Source organism: Toxotes jaculatrix, chromosome 8, assembly GCF_017976425.1.
Source record: "Toxotes jaculatrix isolate fToxJac2 chromosome 8, fToxJac2.pri, whole genome shotgun sequence".
NCBI classification, from domain to species: Eukaryota; Metazoa; Chordata; class Actinopteri; family Toxotidae; genus Toxotes; species Toxotes jaculatrix.
In genome coordinates this window covers 21,116,630-21,143,959 of record NC_054401.1, presented here as the reverse complement: position 1 = coordinate 21,143,959, position 27,330 = coordinate 21,116,630, and the positions used below count along the sequence as shown (strand labels likewise).

The 27,330-nt window shown below is 41.7% G+C and overlaps 2 protein-coding genes across 2 annotated transcripts in view; both read left to right on the top strand.

The window, feature by feature from the left end:
- Window positions 1-2,362: 2,362 nt before the first annotated feature.
- eif3ea (eukaryotic translation initiation factor 3, subunit E, a) lies at window positions 2,363-27,112 on the top strand. Its single transcript, XM_041044418.1, has 13 exons — window positions 2,363-2,466; window positions 3,421-3,538; window positions 3,789-3,906; window positions 6,008-6,050; window positions 7,044-7,148; window positions 11,792-11,917; window positions 12,297-12,421; window positions 14,812-14,938; window positions 15,696-15,797; window positions 19,263-19,372; window positions 25,072-25,174; window positions 25,665-25,799; window positions 26,942-27,112. The coding sequence occupies exons 1-13, from the start codon at window positions 2,377-2,379 to the stop codon at window positions 26,975-26,977; spliced, it is 1,338 nt and encodes a 445-aa protein (XP_040900352.1). The 5' UTR covers window positions 2,363-2,376; the 3' UTR covers window positions 26,978-27,112.
- rspo2 (R-spondin 2) overlaps window positions 13,000-27,330 on the top strand; it is a 74,834-nt gene continuing 60,503 nt past the window's right edge. Inside the window, exons 1-2 of the mRNA XM_041044421.1 lie at window positions 13,000-13,004; window positions 20,483-20,487. The gene's annotated coding sequence lies outside the window, so the exon portion shown is untranslated. The remainder of the gene's footprint in view (window positions 13,005-20,482; window positions 20,488-27,330) is intronic.

Below are 27,330 nucleotides of genomic sequence, written 5' to 3'. Positions count from 1 at the left end.
CATCCAACCACCCCAACCTCCTCCTGACGTGGACTTTTTCTCTCTATATCCTACGTCACCTGACTTCCTCCTTTAGTCCGGTCATAATTACTACAGCCACTGGAAGTCACCAAGCAATGTAACGTAACTGTGGGTCGTAGAAAGCTGCTTACACAGATGACAGGTGAGCTTGTTTTTTTACAAAACAAGGCATTCATGTTTAATTGTGAACCCCGATTTAAACCTTAATATCTTATTGCAAGTTCTAGCATACACCACAGATGTACACATGAATGAAACCCTCATGCAGAGAAAGAAGTGTTGTCCTCTGTATATGGCAAAGTGCACTTATGTGATCCATGGTGCAAATGGAAGTTTTGATGTAACTATTTATCTAACTATATTGCAAAGGAAGGCTGAAATAAAATATTAATTTAGGGGAAAAAAAGACCCTGACCTGCTCTCCCAAAAAAGTCAGAAGACCCTACCTCCTTTAGCTGAGAGAAAAATGTCAATACCCTCACTCTTTTGTGACCCTCTTTGCCACCCATAGAATTTTCATACAATTCCTTACTTTAAAACTATGTTGAAAAAAGTAAGATAGATATTGTAAGTGTTGTTCCTTGAGGAACAATGCTTAAACAGCAGCTTATGCAACACACGTATGTGTTCCATATTGCATATTACATATTAAACACAACATATTTAACAATTCAAATGCTTCAAAAAAATACTGAACAGAAGTGAGAGAATAGAAGGAAAATGTAAAAATACACCAGGAAAATAGGAACATGAAGGAATGCACATGAGCGCTACCTGTTCACATTAGTGAAAATAAAACCTCAACACAGAAGGTACTTCCTTGTAACTTTATATTGAAAGTTGTGTTTTCTTTTCTTTTTTTCCTTTCATTTTAAAGCAAGCTGCCACTGAGCCAGAGCTGACTATGTCAGAAGCACCCAGTAAAACAGCAGCTGGCCATGGTGAGTGGTGTCTGTTTATGACTCATTTCTACCTGCTGTCAGGCAGCAGGGAGAAGTGAGAGTGGAAGAAAGAGAGCCCAGTGGTAACAAGGGCAGAATTGTGTGAGGATACATGACAGTGCCATGTGGTTGTCAAGAAAACAAGGCAGTAGTGAAACCTATTAGAGATGGGTCATTTAGTAGCTGATATTGGCTGTTGTCGGCTGTGTATGGTCGACACATGGGCACCTTTATGAGGCAGCTGCTGAAAAGAAGGGGGAGGAAAAAGGATGGTTCAGATGCACAGTGAAGACATTCTAACCTTGTGGAAAAGTCAAATGATTGGAAATGATCTGGTTGTTTTCATTTAAGTTTAGCAGGCTGGTAAGTGGGGGTTCATCATGACTATATTTGCCCTCAAATGGTTTTAGTCTCATAAAGAAGTCACACACAGGCTTTCAGGAGACATATTGGTGGTGTCTGGAGGAAAGCCTATGTTTTCACATTCAACAAAATGTTCACTTGGATCCCTCTTTATAAATGAAATGTTTCACTGTATCAACACCACAAGGAAATTATGGGAATTTTGAAAGGTTTACAAGTCACAGTCATGCATCCTTCTCAGAAACCAGAAAAAAATAAAAAAAACTTTTAGGGACTTTAGGTGTTTGTCAGTCAGGTCAGTTACAAATTTACAGTTACAGATTCATAAAGAACTATGTTCAGCAAAAAGAAACACATGGAGTCCTGCAACAGATGGTCTGACCTCCACAGAGTCCTTATGTCAACACCATGGAGTGAGTCTGGGATCATGAAGAGACAGAAGACACTGCGGCAGCCTAAATCGAGGAGGAACTGAGACAAGTTCTCCAAAATGCTTGGAACAACCTACCTGCCTTGAATAATGGTGCACAAGACTGCCAAGGAGAACTGGTTGTTACTTTCGAAAGCATTCTCACTTTAATTTTAGTGCCATTTACCATTAAGGCATGAACAAAGTCACAAAGTCATAAGATTATTAGGTCCTGGACACTGCATAAACAACCGGAGAGTGGTCTGAACCTAGATGATTTGCCATTAGAGAATGAACTGAAAAAATACTAAACAAAACTTAACAGTATAAACATACCTGCATAGCTGAAAGAAATAAAATTTGGTGAAAAAAGAGTAGTGTGCTACAAAAGCTCTAGAAAACCTACAAAATAAAGTAAATTTATCTGTCTAGCTATCAATCATTTACTAAGTGCTCTATTACCATTACTTTATACTATATACATAATTCTATTAGCATACAAACGTCATATTAGCACTGTAAAATCAGCATCACAAGTCTTGTCATATACTTCTTATTGAGTATGATGAGAGTGTCGCTGATTGGTCAGTCCCTCTGAACACAGCTGCATCATACATCCGCTTCCCTTTCTCCGGACCAAAGATGGCGGAATACGACCTCACCACCAAAATTGCCCACTTTTTAGACCGTCATCTCGTTTTTCCTCTGCTGGAGTTCCTGTCTGTCAAAGAGGTACGAAATAAATGAGACTATGAACACCTCGGTTCATTTTTTGTTGGTTTTGGGAACAACTTATGACTTTTAAACACTTGTAAAAGCCACGAACGCTAAAGAGAGTCACATTTTCCGCAGCTGTGTTAAGAAACTTTACTTAACCGGAGCGGGGACGGAAATTGAGCTTGCGGCTTTCAAAATAAAAGTGGAACGACGCGTCACTTTTGACTGAAACTCTGAAACTGTCACAGTCAACAGTCAGAATTAATTCCACAAAAAAATTAAGCAATTAGTTAGATGTTAGCAGTGAAAATACAATTAGCATTACGATATAAAGTATTGCGCACTATGTCATGACACGAAAGAGTTCAATTAAATTTTACATTTGAAAAGGACAGTACCGGAAGTGGTGCTTTTCATTGGGATTAGCTTTACACTGGCTAAACCAGCCACGCGCTGTTACGGATTCAGTTGATTGCCGATTGTAGGAGCGTGCTTTTCATAAAGTTGGAGCATTAAGCTGTGCACAGTTGTTGAGCAGTGCTCCCACACACGTTACTACACTGCAGGTCAGCGATGTTGCTGCCCAGGGAAACACTCAGAACAGCCCTCTCTGAGGCGATGCTAATCCGTGGAAGCTGAACAAAGTGGTACACGTGCAAAGTGGTACACATGCAAACCAGAAGGATTTGCTATGTATATTTAGGCAGCAGTTGCTTTTACGTTATAAAGCTATACATATATTTTTTAGCGTTTGAACGTTGATACAAATCACATGACCAAAAGGGCCTGGGTAGTTAAGGCACGACCACAAGTTATGAATGGAGAAAATGGGACAAATTCATTATCTACAAAATACTTTGTGCCTTACTTCGGTCTTTGCAAATTTGTCAGGGGCTCCTTGTTAGATAATAATATTGCACAAAAACCTCCCCCTCACCTCTGTCTTCTATAATTGACTCTGTTTCCTAGATCTACAATGAGCACGAACTGCTTCATGGAAAACTGGACCTTCTCAGTGACACAAACATGGTGGACTTTGCTATGGATGTGTACAGAAGCCTTTTTTCTGAAAAGGAAATTCCCCAGTGTAAGTCCTGACTCTTGGTGTACACACACTCCTCATCCCCATTTCTGCAGCACTAACACACACACAAAACCAAGGAAGATATTAATATTACTTGATAGACATCATAAAGAGCTGCAGCGCTACACTACTTACTCCATTCAGAATTGATTTAGCAGTAAACTTTGTTTTACAGTGCTGGGGTGCAGGCCGTGCACATGTTGGTTCATGTCGTTGCTGTAGCTAATGACTTTTTTTATCCTCCCTGTGTCAGCTCTGAGGGAGAAGAGGACGGAGGTTGTGGCCCAGCTTAAGCAGCTGCAGTCAGAGACAGAACCTATTGTGAAAATGTTTGAGGACCCCGAGACAACGAGGCAGATGCAGTCCACCAGGTAAAGCCTGGATTTTTTTTTTTTTTTTTAAATGAAGACAAGTATCTTTCCTCTTTATTTAGATATTGTCCTGAAACTGATTTTATGTAGGATATGATTAACTGTAGTGAGGATGGGAAATTTATTGCTGGACTTACTTTCCATCATTCTAGGATGAATAAAAACCTGTCATTTTAAACAGTAGATTGCACAGCAGTATTGCAAAGGGATTTTGTAGAGTCCATGGAACTGTATTTCGAAAGAAAAAATTATTTAGCCTTTTCAGTGCTTTCACTGAGCAAAGTCAGCAAAGATGCAAGATGTTGTGGTTAACTTTATTATGACTGTTTTGTCGTCTACTGTGATTAAAATAGTTGGGTCATATTCAGTCTTTATCCTTTCTTTTCTTTCTTGGCGAGAGTCTTTATAGTTAATCAAAAGCATTTTCCATTTTCATCTCTTCTCAGTTTGTACCGTTTTCTTACATCGCTTTAGTTGGGCTGTAGACATTTGTTTGTTTAAGCCACAGATTAGTTATGTGAGATTTGAAGCCTGATAATATCAACATTGATTTAGCACATGTTATATGTTATTGTTCGTTGGTATGGAATAAGGAGGAAATCTTCCTTTTGGATGAGGGATCATGTATCTGTCTTAAGTTATACATTATTTTATCCTTCATACCACTGGATTTGTAAAACAATAGAAAACCCATCTGGGGTCAATGAAGAATGCTCTCCAAAGCCAGTTTTATTTCACCAGTGTGGCCTAAATTATGCTTGATGCAGCTGCTTGTTTTTAAAAATGTGTCTGGATTAGAAAATCATCCAGGGCTGAAAATGACAAATGGGTTGAAATTTGAACCTTAATGCCCTGTCCATTGGGGTTAGTACACATAGATCCACAAAGCATTTCACAGGGTAACAGAACCTATTGGTCTCTGTATTTTTATTGAATGGTTAGCTTACAGGCCTTACCAGGCTTTATTTGAACATCTACTGAAGCCAGAAAACAAGCCCAGCCATCATAGTAAATCATGTTATTATCATATCTATAAACAGTTTGCCATTGCTAGATACACTCTGTGGATTATGATCCTCATTAGGGTGGTCTGTGATTTAGGTTCTAATTTGTTTGGACTTGTTAAAGCAATTAAACCACTTTTGGGTTTTTGAGTCAGCATTCTGCTGAGGGCTCCTTGACTTTTTCAGTGCAGAAGGTGGCAGTAATGCTGTGCAGACGTCCTCATGAACAGCTGCCACTTGTTGTACATCTCAGCAGCTGGCTCTCATCTAAATCTCATAACAAGTGAAAAGTAAAATGTCAGATATTTTGTACCCCTGTTAAGACATGGCGCAGATATTGTTCTCCTGCTCACTCTGTGTCTGTGCAGGGGGTTACATCTGCAGTTTAGTTTAAAAAAATACACAGTTTAAAAAGTAAAAAAAAAAAAAAAAAAAAAAAGACAATTTGGTTCCAACAGGAATAGAAAGTGATTGACTTATACATATTATCAGGGTCAGTGTTCCCATAACACACCTTACAGAGTCTGTCCTTTATTAGGCAACAAGCAGGAGACAACCTGTGCTTAAGCAGTGAAGAATCCTACTGCAGAATAAATCAAATTCACTAAACACACATCACTCGTGCCAGCAAATGCACTCTTAGATTCACATTCTAAAAGTGCACGTAACCTAAAATGACACGTAGTTTCAGTGTGGTGTCCACATAAATACCAAGATTTTAGGTCACAGACAAAGTTGTAAAATGCAGTTGGGACAGAAGAGTTTAGAAAAGCCAGTGCATTCCTTTATTTTGACAAAGCCATAGAGACTCTGAGGCTGTGCTTAGAAATCAGTGTTCACTTTATTCACCAGACATAATTTGTTAGACATGGCTAGCATAGATTTGTAGTAGCCAAACCAAATGTAATAAACAGCCCATCGCACTGTTTTAGAAGTGAAACGGTCTTCATTTATGCACAGCTCTTGATTTAGACCAGAAGTGGAAAAATATACCTGAATGGGGCTCCAAACACCAGGATGGCAGCCAAATGGCGACTCAAGTTAAATGGCTTCTAACTACAGGAACTGTTTCTTTTTTTTGTGTGTGTGTGTTGCAGAGATGGACGAATGCTCTTTGACTATCTGGCAGAAAAGCATAACGTAAGTTGGCCTGATTTGCTGACATCTCGCTTCTTCACTGCATTTCCCATGGCTCTTGTGTGAACCCATGGTTGTTTTAGGGGTTGAAGTGGGAGGGGCAGGCTGAGCAGGGAAATGCAGAATTACTTCCCAAAACCCTTAACTCATTTTCAGGGTTTGTATGGCTTGCACAAATTCTGTGGACATTTACATTCTGTGGTGAATTGTTAAGAATAAACGGAGTAGCTCGGGACTCATGGATAGAGCCGCAAGAATGCCGGAGGTTCTATATTTACCGTGATGTTTGGCTTCTTACCCTCCCCTCCATCGGTCCCCTCCCACTCCGGTATCCCGCTGACCTGCATGCTGTCCTCAGTGCACCTCCACACAACCCAGGCTCAGGGCCCCACATTCTGCTGTGGGAAAGGCTTGGGCGGCCCAGAGCACCCAGTGCCTGTCACAGTTATACTGAACCTTAGTGAACAGTCTGACGTCAGTGCGCAGCGCTCTGAGATATCAGACAGCAGGAAGGACAGTTAAATATAGGAAGACAAGTAGGCTTGAAATGATAGTCCTATATATACATATACATTGCTAATTTAGTTCATATGACCACTTCTTGGCAGATTTGTCACAAAAGTTAAAAATTCTCTTGCCATGGCAAAATACCACTGATACGGTATAGCAGTGTTTACACTATATTCATTTAGCAGTGGTGTGCCACCACAGCAGGGAAACTATGTCACTGCTACAAATAAATATGAAATTAAAATTAGATTTTTTTTTTTTAAATCACGATTTAAAGAAAACAAAATACAACACCGTAACCCTGAAAAAACACCAACAGATATGACAAATAAGTGGAATTTCCTGAGGCACCAGAGCTGCATAAAATTACAGAGGAAAGACAACGTTCCAATTGAAAATATGCTTCAAGGATTGTTTGACTTGGTCTGACAGCGGGTCACATTTTCTCTGTTTGTAATAATCGATGTGCTCGTGTTTCTCTTGAAGTTTCGTCAGGAGTATTTGGACACACTGTACAGATATGCCAAGTTCCAGTACGAGTGTGGAAACTACTCCGGTGCTGCAGAGTACCTCTACTTCTTCCGTGTTCTGGTAAGTTTTCAGATTTTTATCATGCGCATCCAACACCAGTAAACATTAATAGTGATGTCTACTGACTGATGTATACCTCACCTCACTTTACAGAGTTGTCTGTGGTGTTTTACTACCCTCATATTTATACTGGCTTAAGGCATTTTTCTGACATATTAAAATTGAACATCATATTTTGTTTGCCAGATTGCTTTAATTCCTCAAAAGGCCAGTGCTTGCATAGGAAAGGAAAAGAACACTTAGAAGTAATTGAATGTGAAAAGCCTACGTCATTGCCTATTCAATTCACTGCACGTCTTCTGTATTAGGAGTAGACTGCTGCTCTAGGACTTGAGTAGGATCTTTTACTGGGCCAAGTGATCAGTGGCGGACTGCATAATCTGTCTGTAGTCTTCTCAAGGGGTGGGCTTCGGTAGACAGTTTATTGATTGGAGTGCTGTGGCCAAGAGTCCCTTGTCACGACTTCTGAGCTTATGGTGTGCTTAGTTATGCAAGGTATCTCTTCGTTAGCAGGAAGAGGGTTCCACACAGTTTGCAAGGTGTTTCTGTGTGTGTGTGTGTGTGTGTGTGTGTGTGTGTGTGTGTGTGTGTGTGTGTGTGTCTGTGAGTGTGTGTGAGTGTGTGTGAGTGTGTGTGTGAGTGTGTGTGAGTGTGTGTGTGTGTGTGTGTGTGTGTGTGTGTGTGTGTGTGTGTGTGTGTGTGAGTGTGTGTGAGTGTGTGTGAGTGTGTGTGAGTGTGTGTGAGTGTGTGTGAGTGTGTGAGATAGGTGGGCAGCACTTCAGTCTAAACTGATGAGCTGGAAGAAAATGGAGGAAAATGGAAAAGGAGTCTGATTAAATGATTTTCAAGATAAATATTTTCTAAAATCAGATAATGCTGAAGTGTGTTTTGCAGAGGAAGATAATTACAGTTCACAGAGAGCACTGGCAGAATTCTTGTTAGTGCACATGCACACTCCCTATTTCCTCTATAAACAAAACGACTTGTTGCCTGGGTTCTGGAGTTCGTGGCTTCTCTCGCTTCGCCTCAGAAATGAGTGAAAGATGAACGAGGCGGTGAATGGAGTAGGTGCAGCTCCGCTACAGGGACTGCTGCTTCTCAAAAGGCTTGAAAACCTTTCCGTAGCTTTAGTCAGAGACTTACGTTTGAGTCACTGTAGAGGTGTCTCATATTAAATAATGGGATATTTTAATTGTATGAAAGTTGCCACCTCATCTTGTGAGGGTTGTCTTTTATTTAGATTCTTGAACAAGTGTTTGAAGGTTTGACTGTTAAGCTTTATCTTCTGGACTAGTCCAGATTATTGGCCATGTTGAGAAATAACTTTTGATTAGGAACTGCACAGCGACTGTGAGACCTGTGTCCAGCAGTGCCTGAGTGGCATCAGCTGTTGTCTACTCTAAGATTTCCTTCAAGATCAAAAATGCTCAAGCTTGTGTCTATCCCCTTTATCTCTTGGCTTAAAACCAATTTTTTCAGCGGAAAATTTAGCGATTTGTGACTCTTATGGTGTAATCTCACACCAAGTGTTGGTAAGTTCAGCTCAGCTGAACATCCCATAATGGCCAGTGGAATCAGCCTGCATAGTCAGTGGTTTCCAAGTGTCACTCACTTGTCCTCTTGCTTTTGTTTGTCTTTGGTTCAACTTTTAGCTTTGCGGTAAAGCCAGGACTCGTGCCAAAACCAGCCCTGAAAGAATGGGCAAGAATAAGATCAACATTTTGTCTATTCATTAGAGTGAAAAACATTAGGACCATCTTTTGTTCCTATTCTAATTGGCATTTGATACTGCACTGTATTGCCTCTTGTCTTTGGGATGTCAGTGACGCTGGCTAGTCATGCACATTCACTGTGCTGTAGTGTCCCCTCCTGAAAAACTTGGCAGCAGCTCCGTGCAGTGATGAACCCTCTTCACTACAAACAACCCTCTTAACCCAAAGCAGTTGGGTACTTCATCTGATGGGTTTTTTTTTTTTTAACTGATCTGCTCAAATCTGTAGAAGGAAGAGTTGCATCCGAGACGAGATGACAAGTAATTGCCCAAGCTTTCCACTTCCACCCCCCCCCCTCAAAAAAAAAAGGCATTAAAGAAAAGTCTTCAAAAGCTTGCAACGGATCTGTCTCACTGTTCCAGCTACAGTTGTTTATGGCTTTGCAACTCAGTCTAAATAAACCAAAATTGCTCTAATTGAGGTATGTTGCTCAAAGTCCAGCATAGAGGGGTTTTTTTGTTTTGTTTTTACTCCTCAAATTGTTAAACCCCTCATTTTAAGTTCCAGCCAGATCGGGCTCTGTAACTAGATATCTGTTGCTTACTCTTGACAATGCAAGAGGCTTTTTAGATGGGGAGGGGGGTAGAAATGGATTTCATTAGTGGGAGTCTGTGCACTGCTCTCCCCCTCCCCTCTTTTCAGTGTTTTGTGGACCTCCCATCCTCACAAGCCCCTTGTCTGTCTCTCCCTCCCCCGTATGGGAGAGGTGAGGCTCCATAAAGTCATTTAACGTGGGAAACCCAGTCAATTAAACGAAGGAAGCCAGCCTTGCAAAATCCATGCCTCAGGTCTTGTTACAGTGTGGCCTAGCCCGAAAAGAGCAACTTATTCATATCATCACTTAATGCAGGGATTGAATGTTAAGAATAAAGATTGAGTATCCCGTCGGATCCCCAGCACAGTAAATTTATTGTTGCTGGTCAGTCAGCGAAATGTGCCCATTTCACAAACCAATGGAAACTTAAGGTAACTGCTGGAAAAACCCAGGTATTGAAACTTTTCTAGCGTGGCCACTAGTGAAAGCCAGACTGTGTGTGTGTGTAGAAAGCTGCCATAATGACCTGGAGGTCAGCCAAACGTAGCAGGCAGGGACTTCCAAGAGAGGGAAAAAAATAACAAACAAAACAAAACACTTCAACAGATGAAACACTGACCTTTATCCTGGCAGCGTAGCCAATTTTTTCTCTAGATGTTACAATACTGACCTCTTTTGTGACTTCTGAACTTAAAAAAAAAAACAAACAAACAAAAAAATCATTCATAATGGACCTGAGCCGTACTCTGTGATCAAAGAACACACCGTCTTACTGTGTTCTCCTTTGGGGGAATACCACAAGAGATTTTCCAAACATTTTCCCCTTACCTGCCACCGTCTCATATTATAACAGTTTGTTGAAATGTTATCGGTGTGTAATTGGTCCTTGGCCAAGTTGAAAAGAGAAACCTTTATATTTGAATAATCTTACCAATTTGTGGGGTTCTAGCGGAAACCTGTTCTTTTTTTAGTGTTTCCTCCACTCGTACGTCTGTCGTGTCTCACAGTCCACATCAGCGGCCGTCCGTCAATGTACGGGGGCGTGTGGTTAGCATCTAGGTTTCTCTGGCCGCTCAGCAGACACCCACCCTGACTTCCTGCTTGACTCATGTCACTGCGTCTGGTGTTTGGTGTTATCGTGAACTACTGTGGCGCAGAGTTTCCCAGGAGCCCTAGGGTGTAGTCCAATGTCCAGTGCAGAGTGATTGCGCCGCTGAGGTTCAGAGGCACTCTCAACCTGTCTTTCATTACCTGATTCTTTCTTGTTTGTTTTAGCCTGTTCTGGAAATCAGAAACAGTAGCCTGCAACGTTTTTTCAGAGTGATTATCTTCACAAAGATGTGTCTTGTTAGTGTCAGTTCATATTTCAGCCTAATTACCCCGTGATAACCACCGAGTTGTCCAGAGTTACTGAAGGTAATGGAAGGAGATCAGTGCAGTTATCATTGTCATGACTGAAGTGGAGTTAAAATTTGCAAAACAATGTTGACAAATATCACTGGAAACATCATACTTACATTTAATGTGCATATAAAATTAACACATTTTCAAAGATAGACGTTGGAGTCTTTTCTTCTGTTTCATACTAGGAAATAAAAGACAGGATATCTGGACCTTTGCTGCATCAGTTTTGGCCATTATGGCACCAGCGTACTAAATCACTGGATTATTATTAACTACAGACAAGTTTAATTACGTTTGAAATGTTTTCTGTAACTAGGCCCAAATTATAATTGGCACTGATTATAAGTCTATCATTGCTGATATGCAATTAGATTTGAGGACTTTCACCATTACACAATCAAGTAAACTCCACTGCTATTAAAATGATTTAGTTCTTGCAAATTGTTCGGACAGCGCAGTGACACACATGCTCCAAACATGCTCCAAACATGCTCCAAACATGCCTTTACTTGATGCGGTAATTCTAAAGTATCAAACTGTATGGCCAGCTGCAGTGCAGTGGGCGTCGTATCTAAAAGTGCAGCAAATTTGGTTTTTATAAAAAGCTAAACAGTCTTTCATGATCCATTTCTCTTTTTCTGTTGAGCTCCATACCCCTAGCATGACATAATTTAATCAGTTTATCCAGTATAAATAAGAAAAGTGACTGCGCCGCGCAGCAGTGCCACTGAAGCCAGGCAAGTAGTGGCAAGCCTGGTCTCACAGTGTGTTGGAGGCAGATGTCCCTGAACAGCTCGCCAACCTGTATAATGAAGCTCTTAATCAGCATTTGGTCTGTTAAATAATGTGGAAAAAAATGCTTTTTCCTATGTTGTAATGTTACATATTGTGTTACACATTTTAGCATGTGTCCCATCTTGTCTGTTCACAAGGTCCCATCAACAGACAGGAATGCCCTGAACTCTCTGTGGGGCAAGCTGGCCTCTGAGATCCTGATGCAGAACTGGGAGGCAGCCATGGAGGACCTCACCCGCCTGAGGGAGACTATCGATAACAACGTAAATGCCCCACTTCTCAGAATTTGATACCTCATCTAGATTCCCTTACATAGACTTCCATATTGACATTTCACTTTCAGTACAGCTCTGCTGTGGCATTTTATTCCTTACCCACACGCACTCATCTGACTACTTAGGAACTTGGGTTTGAGTATGAAGTGGTTTCTCTGTTTGATTGATGGCCATTTACGAGGCAAGCACACTTAATGTCTCTTGTTTTTCTTGTGCCTTGTTGGAGAAGAGGACTGCTTCTATGTACAGTAACTGTCTCCAAATTAATTTAATTTTTTTTTTCCCCTTTATTGTCTGCCTCTTCTTGGTTTCTGTTGCACCCCTCGTCCCTCCTGCCCGCTGGGATTTGTGTCTTTGTCCTGTCCAGTCTGTCAGCTCCCCTCTCCAGTCTCTCCAGCAGAGGACATGGCTCATTCACTGGTCTCTCTTTGTGTTCTTCAACCACCCCAAGGGCAGGGACAATATCATCGAGCTCTTTCTGTATCAGCCACAGTAAGTACATTTTTAACACATTACTTTTTCAGTCTCTTGGTTTCTCTTGTTCTTTTACACCCAGGAAATTAAAGAGTCATGAGAGAATATCTGGAAGTAGTTTTAAAGATTAATTTAAAGATTAATTTCTGCTAAACAGGGGCAACAAGAAAGGCAAAGTTGTGTAGCTTAGTTCAACCTTAAATTATAGTGGTTATGGTTAATGTTTTGGAAAATTCAAGCAAAAGCTGCCACTTTATACTTCTGAGAGTATATAACTAACTCTTTACTTATTTCGATAACGGTTGTTGCTGACAAATAGTTTTTTTGTCTCCACTTGTGTTGCTGTATTGCGACCATTTGTGTGTATTTTTCTGATGTGTTGTGTGATAGGTACAGTATGTGTGTGGTTTAAGTGATTGGATTGAGCACTGCTTTGCATCTCCAAAATAATTCTTGATCCTGAAAGGATTTGGAGAAAAGGGCAGTCACTTTATAGCATGAACTTGATTTAGAGAAAACCATTTGCTGTAATAACACAGTTTTGGGTGGTGGGCTTCTTCATGAACCCCGCTGGTATTTTTTAAAGTGGTTTCAGAAGTGTGTGTTTTCGTGTGGTCTGTTTACTCTCCAAGTCGAGAACGAGGCCATGTGTATTGCAAATCGGAAACTTTATACACTGTGTTAAAATTTGCACACCACCTATTTTGATGTCTTAGCTCCCTCCCCCCTGTTCTGATTGCAGGCTTGTATAATTGTACAGATGATTGGGCTCCACAGACAGTATGACAGGCGACCACAACACAGCACACTCAAATGTCTGGTTCCCTGAATTTTACTCAGTTTTTAATTTTATTGTGGATGATTAAGGAGGCCTGCCCAATAATTACTCATGAAAAGCTCACCCAACCATCTGTGTGGATAAACTGAGGTAGTTTTGTGTGCTTTGCAGTTTCACAGTCTAGAAACCTCATGTTTTCCCCACTGAGGCTTGGCTTGGCTCTAGTTTCCCATCTCTTGACCAGTACTTCCTTTGGTTGAAGTCGGTGACCAGTGGCTGGCCTTCAGCTCCACATTTGACCTCCGTTACCCCTGCAGTCAGCAGATGTTGGTCCAGAGCCTTGTTTGTGTACTACTGACAGACTGCACTGACCTCAGAGCCAATAATGCTCAGTTAATAAGTATGATACAGGTGCAAACTGGGAAAATACTACTGCAGAGTCAGTTGATTGTCTGCATTACTCGTTCAGTTGTTCAACATCTTTTTCTCTTCCAGACGAGCTGTGAAATGGGACCTTGCCCCCCCCCCCCTTGAACAGAGGAAATTTGAACTCATACTTGATTTTTTGGCTGCATGCCTCAATAGCATCTTCAGCAAACCAGTGCAGTGATGCTTGTTGCCTCAAAACTTAAACAAAAAAAAAAAAGGAACACATGAAGCCTCCTAAGCGGGGGTAGAGTGAATGCCCCCCCAGATATGGTACAGTGACTCACTTTCTTGCTATTGGACCCCCCCCCCCCCCCCCCCAGGGAGTGAGTAGGTGTAAGTTAATCAGGAACACAGCATGGAGCGTTGCGGTCTTCCACGGGAGTCAAGAAACTACAAAGGGAGGGAGGAGGAGAGCTCTTCTAAAACCAGGCTGACGATGGCTTTGCCAAGCAGCCCACTTCTGTTTTTAGACTCGACATCACAACTGCCACAGGTCCCCCGTCCCTTTAATTGTTTCAACTAATTAAACTTTTGTCGGCACTCTTTCTCTGAACACCATGTGTTCCTCTGGACTCAGCTACAGGAGACCTGAAGGGGCCCACTCCACTTCCTCTTTTCTGATTTAATTTGGTCAGTGGGGGTTTGAGTGGAGGGTGAAGTTCAAAGATAGATATTTAGAAACCAATAAGGAGTTTTGGTGGTACAGTTAATGCTGACTGACTGCCATCTTGACAAGGAAAGTGGTGTGTACTTGTGAGTGTGTGTGTGCGCAGACCTTACATGTTGTTTTTACATAACACTGTCTCCTGAGTTGGTGTGGGATTAGAATCAGCCTGTAACAGCGTCCTGTCTCTTGTGTTCAGCCCTCAGCCAGTTGACCTGTGGTTGAAACATCAGTCCCTGATGGATTGGGTTTCAGCTACTGGGCAGGTCCCTGCTCACTGATCTATATCTTCTTGTCAGGGTTTCCTTTTCCTCCTCCCTCTCATAGGACACTAATGAAAGAGACGGCTTAAATCTGGGACCCATGTCCAGCAGCGAGAGTCCTCTTAGGACATTTATCTGTTCTGCTGCAAAGGCTTTTTTTCTCTCTTCTAAATGCCACGAGCCCAATAAGCAGCCAAAATGTTATATTGTGTGTCCTTGTAAAGATCATGTCTTTGCTCTGATAAGTGATTACTTTTATACTCCCTCATTCCAGATACCTCAATGCTATCCAGACTATGTGCCCCCACATCTTGCGTTACCTAACCACAGCGGTCATCACAAACAAGGATGTCCGTAAGCGTCGGCAGGTTCTGAAGGATTTGGTGAAGGTCATACAGCAGGTAATAGACTTGTCCTTTCCAGACAGTCATCAGGTCATTGCTTATAGGCCATACAGGCTTTGAAGGATGAGAAACTGACCATGTAACCCAATAGCATCGCAAACACTTCTTTTAAGAGCAGAGAGTGTACGTTAGTGTTTGGGGCCAAGCTGCAGAAGCCTTAAACCCATTACCTCTGATAAATGTTTGTGAACTGACTGAATGCAGTGTGCCAGTGCCTTCTGTACCAGTGACAAGACGGGGCTTCGGTGGGCTAAGCACCATCTTGGATAGCGGGTAATCACTAAAACATGTGCTCAGTGCTCTCTGCTCTGTGGCCTCAGGTCAGGTTGGGATTCTTTCTGTAAGCACAGTTTGCAAGTGTTTGGGGTCTGAAATGTGTTTTTGCTCATGTCCTTGTAAACTGTTTATTTAGCTATTGTGCTCAGCAGGTGGTCATTTTGACCAGTCACTGAACAACACTAGGATTTATGTTATTTTTTTACTGAATATACACGTTGATTCCAAAACTCAAATTTAGTAATTGTGGTAAATGTGTATCACATTATATTTTACTAGATATTGCTATGTATGTGTGTGTGTGTGTGTATATATGTAAATATATGTCTGCTTTATTTGCACCTTAACATAGCTAAACCTTGGCTTTATTTTATTTTATTATTTATTTATTTTTATTTTTTTAAAAGGAGCTTAGACAGATAAAGACATATAGATGTATTTGGAGATCATAACTGATTTTATTATATATATTATTCAGGAATCTTACACCTACAAGGATCCGATCACAGAGTTTGTGGAGTGCCTGTACGTGAACTTTGACTTCGACAGTGCTCAGAAGAAACTCAGGGAGTGTGAGTCGGTGAGTAACCGCTGCAGAAACCTCAACAACATTCATTTCAACCTTCTGTTCCCAAACTATGAGACAGGAGTTGGTCTTGGGTTATTGTGCCTCTCCGTGACAATGCTGAGGTCTTCTGAGGACCTCTGATTTGTGGGTCAGACTACTGAACTTTCACACAGAGCATTGTAGTAAACATGGTTAGTAATCATGTGATCTCTGTCTGACCTTCTGCCTGTTCACACAGCGTTTCTATTTGCTGGACTTCTGCGTGGGTCTAGTGCAGACAAAACAGTGATAGTCTGTGCCTTGTATCATATTGTCAGATATAGAGGTCTCCTTGGACACTGTATGACTCAGGCTGCAGTCAGATTTTACTATGGCCTGTAATTGACCCATCAGGCTAGTAGTTAACAGTGAAAGCTTTATAAGCAAAGTCTTTGCAGAGGCGTGCAGACACTCGTTTTCAGAGCGAGATCTGTCACAGCTCTGCCATTTAGAGCATGTATTTTAGTTTTGGTTTGTAATGCCTAAATGTATCTGTAGTCCCTGATGTGAGAGTAGAGTAAAAGTCCTCTTTGTATGTGGACAACAACACTGAACACCCAGTAAATGCTTTGCTATAGTTTGATATGTTGAAGTGACCTCAATCTAGATATCTACCGCTTAGTGGAACAAAAAGACAAAGACATTGACCTTTCATTTGATCATTTTGTATGTCTCTACGACACATACAGTATATGTGTCATGAATGTATACTGACAGGAATAATAGAGGGTGTGTAGCTGAATAATATTTTACAGTAGTATTAGACTGCATTGGTTCCACACACCAGTAAGACGCCGCAAACTACAGCCTGAAAAATGACGATAGAGTTGAAACATCTCTCTGATATAGTATTTTTTAAAAAGTAAAAGCATAATAATAATAATAAGAAGAAGAAAAATGATTCATGGTAAATTATGTGTGTTGCCTTGATGACATTTCTGGGGACACAATCAATGGACTGTAATCAGTTTTAGAGAGAGAACAGGTGTCCCAGCTGGTGTTATATGTATATTTTGCATAACTTGATCTTCAAGTGCATTCTTTGCATACACACTGTAATTTGGTTTTCCCAGATGACTTGATAATTTGGACCTACAGAGGAATTAAAGGCTAAAGGGTTATTTGGCCCCTTTTTCATCTTTTGCCTCTTGACGATAAACCTTCAAAATGAAAAACATCTGGCCCGATCAAATGGTTCTTTCACAGGAGTAAATGTGTATAAATCACGTCAGTGGTTTACTGAAGGTTCCGTTTCGTTTTAGCTTATTTTCAAGCTAATAACAAAAAGTCTTCAGCTTCAGCAACAAATGAGCAAGTTATAACCAAACTCATGTGGGCAGATTTGTTTTTACTTAGTTATACCCTCAAAAAAATCTGGTAAGAAAAAAAACCCCACAGCTTGTTCCAAAAGAAAATGGGATTTTTCCTGTTCAGAGGCCTCCAGGGGCCATCTTCAAATGATGACATGTACCATCAACAATATTAGAGCTGTATCCGATTTCAGCTAAGACATGACACACGCCCTCAATCACCGACCTTGTTAAACACTTGCATGCACTTCTTAGGAACTCTCTGGATTGGTCTTGACCTTGCCTCATGGTGCTCTGTAACAGATGCTCAATCTCTGAGGTCAGAGCCCAAGTTATTCCAGGTGCTTTAAACACTGGCCTACCTGTCAGTCTTATCAGGGCATGTCCAGTAGACACTAAAGCCCTCTATTGGCCCTGTTCAGTTCATGAGCAGGGTCTAGCGAGGTGGGTGGTTCCAAAAAATGTTTAACAGCACCTTTAATGCATTGCCTGTGATGGTCTGCAAACATTTCCCAAAATGGTCCTGTTTTGAAGTCAGGGCAGTTTTTTTTTTTCCCCTGCAGAAATTCACACGCGAGCCTTTAAAAAGCGCAGTATTTCAGAGGTAAGAGGGTGTTTCATAGAGCGTGGAGTGATTGAGGTAAACGGATACCCCACTGGGATGGGCTGTTGTCTTGATGAGCATTTGTAATGCATCAATTTTGAGCCATTGAGAGGAGTGGCACCCATCTATTTACTGATTGCTGTAATAGCAAGATATGGGTATTGTTTTCAGCTCCCCTGTCTTCAGTTCACTGTACTCTGTACAATAATTTGAGCCAAGTGCTTTCAGAGGGAGAGTTTAGCTTGTTGTAAATTGTCCTGTTCAGGCTGTATGAGTTTCTTTTTTTTTTGTTTCTTTCCCACTCCACCTGAATAAGGAATCACTCTCAGATGTTAGATGCTTTCATGTCAAAGAATGAAAAGTATAGGCCTACCTATAGTCAGGCCCTCAGATTGCGCATAAAAGAGCTATTTAGGCCCCTTTCAAAATTTGTTTTAGCTTTGTGGTCTGAATCCCAGATGACAGTAATTAGGGCACTTAATTCTTCAAAGTTTATCAGCCTTAGATAAGCGTTGTCATAGCTGAAATGTGCGTTGCCTGATAGCACCATGTAGTTGGGATTTATTCAAGCAGAACCCTGGACAGATAGCAGCTTTCTAAGCTTAAGCAAAACCAAGAGCTGGTAATTCTTAGAGAACTTTTGAAGATGGAGAGCTGTGATGTGAAATAGCACTCAGTGGAGAGTTGGAATGCAGCAAGCGCTGAGAAATGGGAACATTTCACACAGTGGTACCTCTGGGGCCATAGCTGGGTCATGAACATTTACAGTAGATGAAGTAGATGAATCGGCCATATGCGGCAGTGTCAAAGAGTCCAAGCAAGGCCGTATTTCTTACGGGTAACAAGACACAGGTGATACTGTGTATAGACTGCTGAAAAGACTCGCTGCCATCTGAGAGTTTATTTGGACTGGTGGTGCTGCCATCGTTGGACGACTGTAGCTGTGAAATTTGGCGATCCTGCACAGGAGACTTGACACTGAACCACCAGACCAGATGACTGACACAGTGTGGTCATCTTTGTGGTTGGCTCTGTTCGTAGTGTATTGTCTCATGTGGCGGCCTAAGCTTGAATTGAAGCACTTTAAATGACCTGGGTTACTTACTTATTTACTTACTGACCTATAGAGTCAACTTTTGTCCTTAAAACTTTTGCAACAATCAACCTTTTGTTAACATTCATGTAGCCAGTATGGTCCTCCCTGCCCTGTTTACTCTGAATATATCGAAAATGGTTTCAGTGAGCAGATTTTTTGCTTAACTGAATAAGACAGGAATTCCTAGAAGCTGAAAGATTGAAGCCTGTAATGCTGCTCTCATGACTCACCATTGCTGTTCAGTTTGAAGTTCTCTGATTGATTGTTCTAATGAGTCTAAGAAAGGCTCAGACGTATTTAATTGCTTCCCCTAACGCAAACTTTAAACTGTTATAAGAGAAACTTTGAAGTGGCCCAATAAATAGACAGAAATAAGTATCTGTTTAATATCTGCACTGCCTCTAAGTAACATGCTTTCTGTCTCTTAGGTCCTTGTGAATGACTTCTTCCTGGTTGCTTGCCTGGAGGACTTTATTGAGAATGCCCGCCTCTTCATCTTTGAGACCTTCTGCAGAATTCACCAGTGCATTAGCATCAGGTTAGTCACTAAACACAAACCAGACCAAGTGAAACTAACATTTTGGAAGTCAGTAATGAGTAGTAGTCGTCTCGCTGGTGATGCTATGGTTGCTCTTAAATCCTGAACACATTGCACAGCAGAATTCAGACAGACGTCCCTAAAGACTAACAGGAAGTAATGTTTGCTATCTCTAGACTTTGTGAGCATTCAGTAAGCAGGAAGTAAGAACATGGCCTTTGTGATTAGTGGAATTTTCCTCACAGATAAGTGTTTATTGCCCCGTCCACACACAGCCATGCTGACCGCACACATCTTGAGGATTAAGCATTGTGAGGTTTAACTGCTTCCAGGTCTCCACAGGTCGCTCTGCTCACTAAAATTTTAAGACCACCTGTCCGAGAGCAATTCACGAACAGTTTTCTCCCAAGAAGGGGTCAGGATTCGGACGGCTTCAGAAGTTCCCAGCTACTCTAATGCACAGGAACATTTCGGCTCCTTTTCTTCAGGGGGAATGGAGGTCAGGGGGTTCTGTAGGTCTCCATTGACTCCTGTTTCAAAATTTTGTTTAGTTACATTAAAATAAAATTGACCTTGGATCCCTCCCCAAAACCAAGAAATTTAGTCAATGCTAATTATAGTGAGCATTAGCGGAGAGGGGGGGGAAAAAAAAGATTATAGTAATTGTCTGCAATTAAAAGAGATTACAGGATTTGGCTGCCTCTTTACATCAGTTCTAGAGGGTGACAAAGATAAAGACACAGGCATTCACCCCTCTCAGCCATTAATCCTCATCTTTGTAAGGAAGGATTTGTTCTTGTTGATGTGCCTAATCTCTGATGTTAGGTAATGCATATATCATTTTCTTGTTTATCCTGTTCCTCACTAATTTATTGTACAAATTTCCCACTGCTTTCAGAAAGCTGTATTCATAGTATGGTGCTCCTCAGGCGTATTGTTGAATACTGAAGATTTGAAGCGAGGTCTGCATTTCAAATATGGTCCACGAACACATGATGTTCAGTGGAAAGAGGGAATGAATTACTTCTGTTGACACGAAAATGATTGCATTGACTGTTATATAGAGCCGTGGAGGTCTGTAGTCAAGGTTGAACCGTGGAACATGATCAGGCTCTGTCGAAATCTCCAGTTGCAGATTGTCTGGAATTGATTAGGAGTCCTGGTTCTTTTTGGCAGACCTACTGCAATTGGATCCATTTACTTGTTAAGGACCACAAAGGTTAGTGGTAACACTGAAAGAGGAAGTTGAACGGTGATTTTTCTACTTTTCACCTTTTTTCTGTGTCCTTTGCTCTTTGTTTGTTGAGGTTTCCGAAGCAGGGACGTGTATCGGGGACAGTTTCAGGGATTTCCATGTTTATTTTTGGCCGTGTTGTGACGATGGACAGAACATGTCTATTTTTGACAGACACCCAAATTCCATGTCATTAGTACTCTGCCCAGAAGCCCTCTGTACCCAAGCCTGGACTCAGATGAGTTTGATGGCTGTTTTTAATGAGGACATTTTTACAGCTGTTGGCTATGATGGTTTCACAGATATTTAGCTCGCCTTTTACCCACAGCTTGGGACACAAAAGTAGACCAGAAGTTTGCGTAATTGAGTTATTTTATGCAATAAAAGCTTATGTAAAATGTACTGTAGGGAGTGAAAATGTGATTCAGCCTGCACTCGTAATTGCATACACACACATCCTTTTGTCTAGACTTTTCAGTGTCCCAAGTGTGTGTTTCCAATTTAGCTTTGTTTTCCCTGTTTGATTTACAGGGTTTATTTCCTTAGTCCTTCCATGAACGTTTCAGTGGCGAGACCCTGCTTTGACCTCAAATGCACACTTGTCCTTTGACATTTTGAGTAAATGCTCGAGACGTGATCTTTTGGGCCGTTTTTTTTCCCCCCTCATCACTAGATTGTATTTGTACACAACAGCTCGCTGGTAGTTGGAAGGAGTGTCTTGTGTATTTGGATGTAACACTGAGGATCTTTCCACCTCACAATTGAGTCATTAAAAAGACCACACGATCATTTCGGTTTCCCCGAAAAATCAATTTTACCCCAAGCCGAAAGCGAGGTTCCTCCAAATGGCTTGGAGTCTCCCAAACGCTATCATATGTTAGTGTTTAACAATGCATTCATTTTAGGCCAGCCATGTTAAGAAGGGGGCTACTTTTGAGAAGGATCCCTGATCCTCCTTTCTTTCACTAAGAGTGTTAGACCCCAGTCCCTGACCCCTTTCTTCAAGTGTGAGGTTGGTATTGAGACCCACAGGAGTCCCCCTAGCCTGAAGTCGAAAGCTCAGGAGCCAGAGTGAGTAAAGGGTCGAAATGAAAGTGATCCCTTCTCCCCCAAGGAACGGGATCATGGTTGTGTAAAATGAAACCAGTCTTGGAGGCTGTCTGCTTGGCTTAAGGGCCAAAGGATGTCAATAGTGTAGGTTGTTTGAGTCCGACCCATTCCTTGCTCCCTCTCACATCTCCCTTCTTTTCTCTCTTTTTTTTTCTTCCCCTCTTTTCTGACTTTAACTCTGAGGTTTAAGTAGGGGTAGCTGCTGTAGACCTCTCTCAGAGACAATGAGATAAAGTAACCTGTCTCTGATATACAAATGTCTTTCCTGGGAGGAAAACATTGCCAGACTTTCTTTTATAAATTAGATTAGAGGCTTTGACTGGTACAGGCCAAGGCCCTGGGCCTTTTGGGGCACTCTCTGTTCCTGTGTTGTGCTGCACAGATCACGTTTAGAGGGGTTAGGGGTTAGCTTTACTCCCCGGTGAGGAAACCAGATCGTGTTTGTTTTGATCATCATATCTGACCTGGACTTGACTGACATGTGCCCCCACTTTACTGAATTGCCAAACAAAACACCCGGTACCCCTGCACAGCAATCACTTAATCACATGGGTAAAATCGGAACCAATAACAAATTTCATTCGAATTTGCCTTAGATTACTTGATTGTTAGGTAAATAAGTGAAGGACGTTTCTGAATGTCAGTGAGTATGATGGAGCAGTGCTCTGAACAGGTGTTGACTGTTGAAGTTTTTACACCTTTATGGGGTAGACATAACTCACACATCTATACATTGTAATGCAATCCATTACTAAAGTCCTGCAATAAATAACCTTTGTGAAGCTTGTAGTATTCAGCATTTGTTCACTGTGTGATTTGTGTTTGTTTTGATTACATTGGAAAGTGTTGATGTTTGTCGAAAAACACTAAGACAAATCAAAATCTTTTTTTTCATCGATCAATTTGAGGTGCAACAGTTAACAATGCACCAGTAGCTGTAGCAACATGTAGGCCTGCAGAGTAAAATCCTTGGTGTTAAAAGTGTCACGCTGTGATTGCTGACATGTGTTATCCATCACGGCCAAACTTGCGTCATTAGGCAGCCGACGCTTTTCCGAACTTGTTGGGTTCCCAATAATGATCCATAGGAGCAATTTTGTTGTCACACCTCGTTTTCTCCAGGTTTTTTGACGACCTGAAGTGTAATCAGCTGTCCACCAGAACTAGCGTTACTAGTTTGCTGATGTGAGTGACAGGTTGATCAGTCTCTCTGTGCCCTTTTCCCTCCTCTGGGCTGCTGCGATGCACATGAATCAACTCACAACTGGTGTTTTTCTAACTCGTTATCCACCTCTTCCATCACTTCACTGTGGTGGAAGTGTTGAGAGATATGCACTGTCACTTGGAGACCAAACCCTATTTTGTTCATTATGCTGAGGTAATGCTCTTTATTTGTTGTTTATGCTTTTAATGCCCCATCCAGACACTGACATCATTTCACTTCCCTTCTTCATGTGGTTTTGCCACCATTTGACCAACATTCATGGGTTAGAAAGTGCAAGTCTCTTTTTTCTGTTTGAGCCTTGAGGTAAGACAGACATTATCACAAATCCCAAATAAGATTACTTTCCACCAAAAGAATGTCTTAAAGAAGTCAGACTCAGAGAGTGTCAGTTAAAATTGGGAATGGTGGTGGCGGCGGAGCCATGGCGTGAGAAGTGGTGTGGTCTGGGCAGATTCGAGCTTACTCACTGAAGGAGTCTCCAGAATGTGATTAATGGACCAGGAAGTGATAATTGGTAGAGTAAATTGTTTTTGTACAGGCCTTATAACCCCTATTATTTTGTACAAACAAACACAGACTATACACAATGACAAATTTGTACCTACAGTATCTGTGTTAGGCTTTTCAGGGGTGGGAGGGGTCGGCATCTTGCTTTTGAAGAAAGGTTGCTGTAGTAATTGTGGGCAGTGCACAGAGGGGTTGAGGATATTTATTGGGGCCCTTATATGAAATGTGGTAGGCGTGGAGGGTGGTGGGGGTCAGACAGGAGGGAGGGGGGCAGGAAATGTGTGTGTGTGTGTGTGTGTGTGTGTGGGGGGGGTCTAGTTGGGGATATCGAGGGGGTCTAGTTATTCTGAAAGCCACAAGGGAAGCCAGCTGCACTGGGTAAAGCTGTGGATCAAAGAATGCCAGCCACCCTCATATCCCCCCTCCCTACGCTGTGACACATCCACGTCTAGCTGTATCAAAGAACAGTCCAGTCTCCAACCTGGCTTTTAATTTTGAGGGACAGTCAGTGGTTGGACCAGTGTGTCATGACAAGCTTAAGTGGCCAGGCAGGGAGAGAGTGTGTCCTGCACAGAGGTACAAAAAATAAAAGGTTAAGTAACCACAGAAGCACACAACATGGGGTAGTCCTAGCACTTCTAATTGACTTATTCATACAAGTCTGTAAATCAAGCTCCCATTAGCAGAGGACCATTAGAAGTGTTTTGGAGTGTGCTTCATATTATACACCTTTAGCCTGAGGCGCAAAATGCAGTATGTTGGCCATTTATTAACACTGTCAAAAGAAAATAGTGACTAATCATTTGGCAACTAATGTACAACATTCATCATAATGTAGTGTTAACCAAGAGTTATTTGGTACAATTACATATTTTAAGGATACATTGCTTTCAGACAGCAGCGCAGTCGAACTGAAGTCGCTGTTTGCAAAAGACTAACCTTACCTAGGGAATCTTAACAACGGCAGAGAATGTTTGTGATTAAAAAGAAAAAAATGATTAGCCTCAGGTTTGAGTGACAATGCTAACATGCTGATGTTTATTGGGTATAATGTTTACAATGTTCACTGTCTTTGTTTAGTGAGTTAACATGCTAACATTGCATGAAACAGTGCAGCTGAGGCAGATGGGAATGTCATTCATTTTTGAGGTATTTGACCGTAAAGTATTGGACAAACATTTTGACCTCATGGTGGTGCTGGTGTGTCATTAGAATTCATCCTCTTGGAGCCATGAATATTTGTACAAAACATTTTGCCAATGTAATCTATCAGTGTAGTTGACCATCTCACCAACATTGCCATCCAAAAATTTAGACAATGTAGTGGAGTCTAAAAAGGAAGGTTTTAGAGGAGTTTTTTTTTTCTTTTTAATTAAAAATCCCTCAAAACATAATTTAGGAGATTTGTGAATAACATAAGGTCTCTACATATAGTAAAATCAGTCCATCGGGTCCATGCCAACAGTTCTGTTGACTGAGCTCTTAGTTGTTGTATGCATCCCTGGGTATTTTCTTTAACTTTCAGGAGAATCTGCTCACTGCTGAGACAGACCTCCTTACCCTTTCTCTTGCTTTATACCCAGACCCAAGTTGGAGCCCTTTGTGTCTCTGTTTCTTCAACAGCATGCTGGCTGACAAACTGAACATGACGCCTGAGGATGCTGAGAGATGGATCGTGAACCTTATCCGCAACGCCAGGCTGGATGCCAAGATAGACTCCAAACTGGTGAGACCTTCTGTCTTCTTCCTAAATCAATCGGCTCAGTACTTAACTAATTAATCAAAGCTTTTTAAACAGACCTTTGCTACTTGGCGGTGGCTGTGACTGTCACGTAGCCCCTTATTGAAACTCCTCCTGTGCGTCCTCAGGAGGATAAAGAGGCTTTATTTGCGTCCCCGATTTTGTAATTGAAGGGTAAAGACTGCTGTAAGGACATCGCAACCACAACATCTCACCCTTGTTAGGTCCCTTTCCTGAGGCTCCATGTTGAATTTTTTGGCATACACATCACAACAGTTCTCTGTAATCAGCAAATCATAGCCCAGTCCTTCAGAATGACATGGAATTATCTGGATTGTGCCTACAGTAGATGTGAATGGGACCTGTGCAACCTCTGGTTGGTGTTTGTAGTGTGGTGTATCTGGAATGCCAAATTTGATTGGCTTATTGGTGCTATTGTGAATCTGTTGTCCATTTTTTTAATCCATATTTCCAGGGCCATGTGGTCATGGGGAACAACGCTGTATCTCCTTACCAGCAGGTGATTGAGAAGACCAAGAGCCTCTCATTCCGCAGTCAAATGCTGGCAATGAACATTGAGAAAAAGCAGGCCCACAGCAACAGGAATGAGGTGAGTAACGCACATACTGTACATACGAAACGCACGCAAACCCCGCTGAAGGCAACCATCCCTCCCTTTACTGATCAGATTGCTAGAAGGTCAACATGAGCTCAGGGCGGTTCAAAGCATCTCAAATGATCAGCTCAGAAGAACAAGGCTAAAGAATGTTGATGAACAACCATCAACAAAAGCTCTCTTTACACGAAATAAGCCAGTAAGAGCAAGTTTAACAGAGCTAAGGCTTTCATCCCTCCATTGCTCTTCAAAGGCCTAATGACAAGGTAGATTCCAAACAACCATAAAACGAGGCCTGAGCTCAGTGACTCAGCTCAGCAACGTAAATAAGGTGGATCCTCACACTGGCTTTTGGTGAACATTACTCAAAGCCTGGAGTTCCCTGCACTTAGGACCTGTTGCAGATGTCTGGCTCAGGGTCCAGTCATCCCATTTAAGTGTTTTTGATGTTGACCTTGTGTGTTTTAGTGGTATGTAGACTGCTCAAGCACTACAACTACACAGAATGTCATAATCACACACTTGCTCTGAACTGGAGCTGCGAGCTGTTGCTTCACACAACTCTCGACTCGACGAAGACGTGCGCATCTGTCAAAGCAGGTTGAGGAGTTGTTTCGCTTACCTGACACCCGGCAGCACCAAGGCCAGGGAGTTACAACAGACATGTTAAATATTCACTTTTTTAACTGTCCAGCTTTTGAGTGGCTATCTTTTGATGTGCTCAATTACCCTCCTTCCTATTGTTTGAATATCTGCAGCAGGAGGGCTGCCATAACCCTGTCCTGTAAAAAGCCAAGGCCCCCCTCATTAAGGAGTTTTTGTAATTAGACAAAAGAGGCTGCAAACAACTCACAGAGCACTACTACATCCTGATGTCCTCAAGGCTACAAATCACTTACATATAGAGAACATTTACTGCCTGCCATCTGGCTGGCTGCTTAGGGTCCCTGTCAGCTCTCACAGCCACCCAGCGCTCACCAACAGAGCAAACACATTACACACTCCCGACAAGGAAAACATCAGCGCTTAACTGCTTGCACATGTATGTTAACTTTTCACATTTCCCACAATCAACGGCAAAATTTTGTGATCCACAAATGGTCTAATCTAAGTTTTTCCTCACTCTCTTCTTCCAGACTCCGAGCTGGGCAGGTCAGGAGACTGGATTTTAGCAACACAGTGGAGGTGGATCCATCCCACTCATTGTCTAACATCTTTTTTTCCACACTTGTACGTCAAGGAGCACAGTGCTTCTTTGCACTTGGTTCAAGTCATCACCAATTCAATAAAAGTGACCAACAAAACCATTTTCACCCATGAGTGCCTTATTTCTGGACATTACAAATGGCAGTTGAGGTTTGAGTGGTCAGACTTTTTTGTATCGGTAATACTTGATGAAGTTTTAATGTGTGCATTGAGTCACTGAGTGGGACAGTTAAGACTTGTGTGTGTGATGCGGCTCATGTGTGTGCGCAGTAATGATGAATGGCTGTTTAGTCTGTTGGTTTTATGGTGTTTTAGTGGT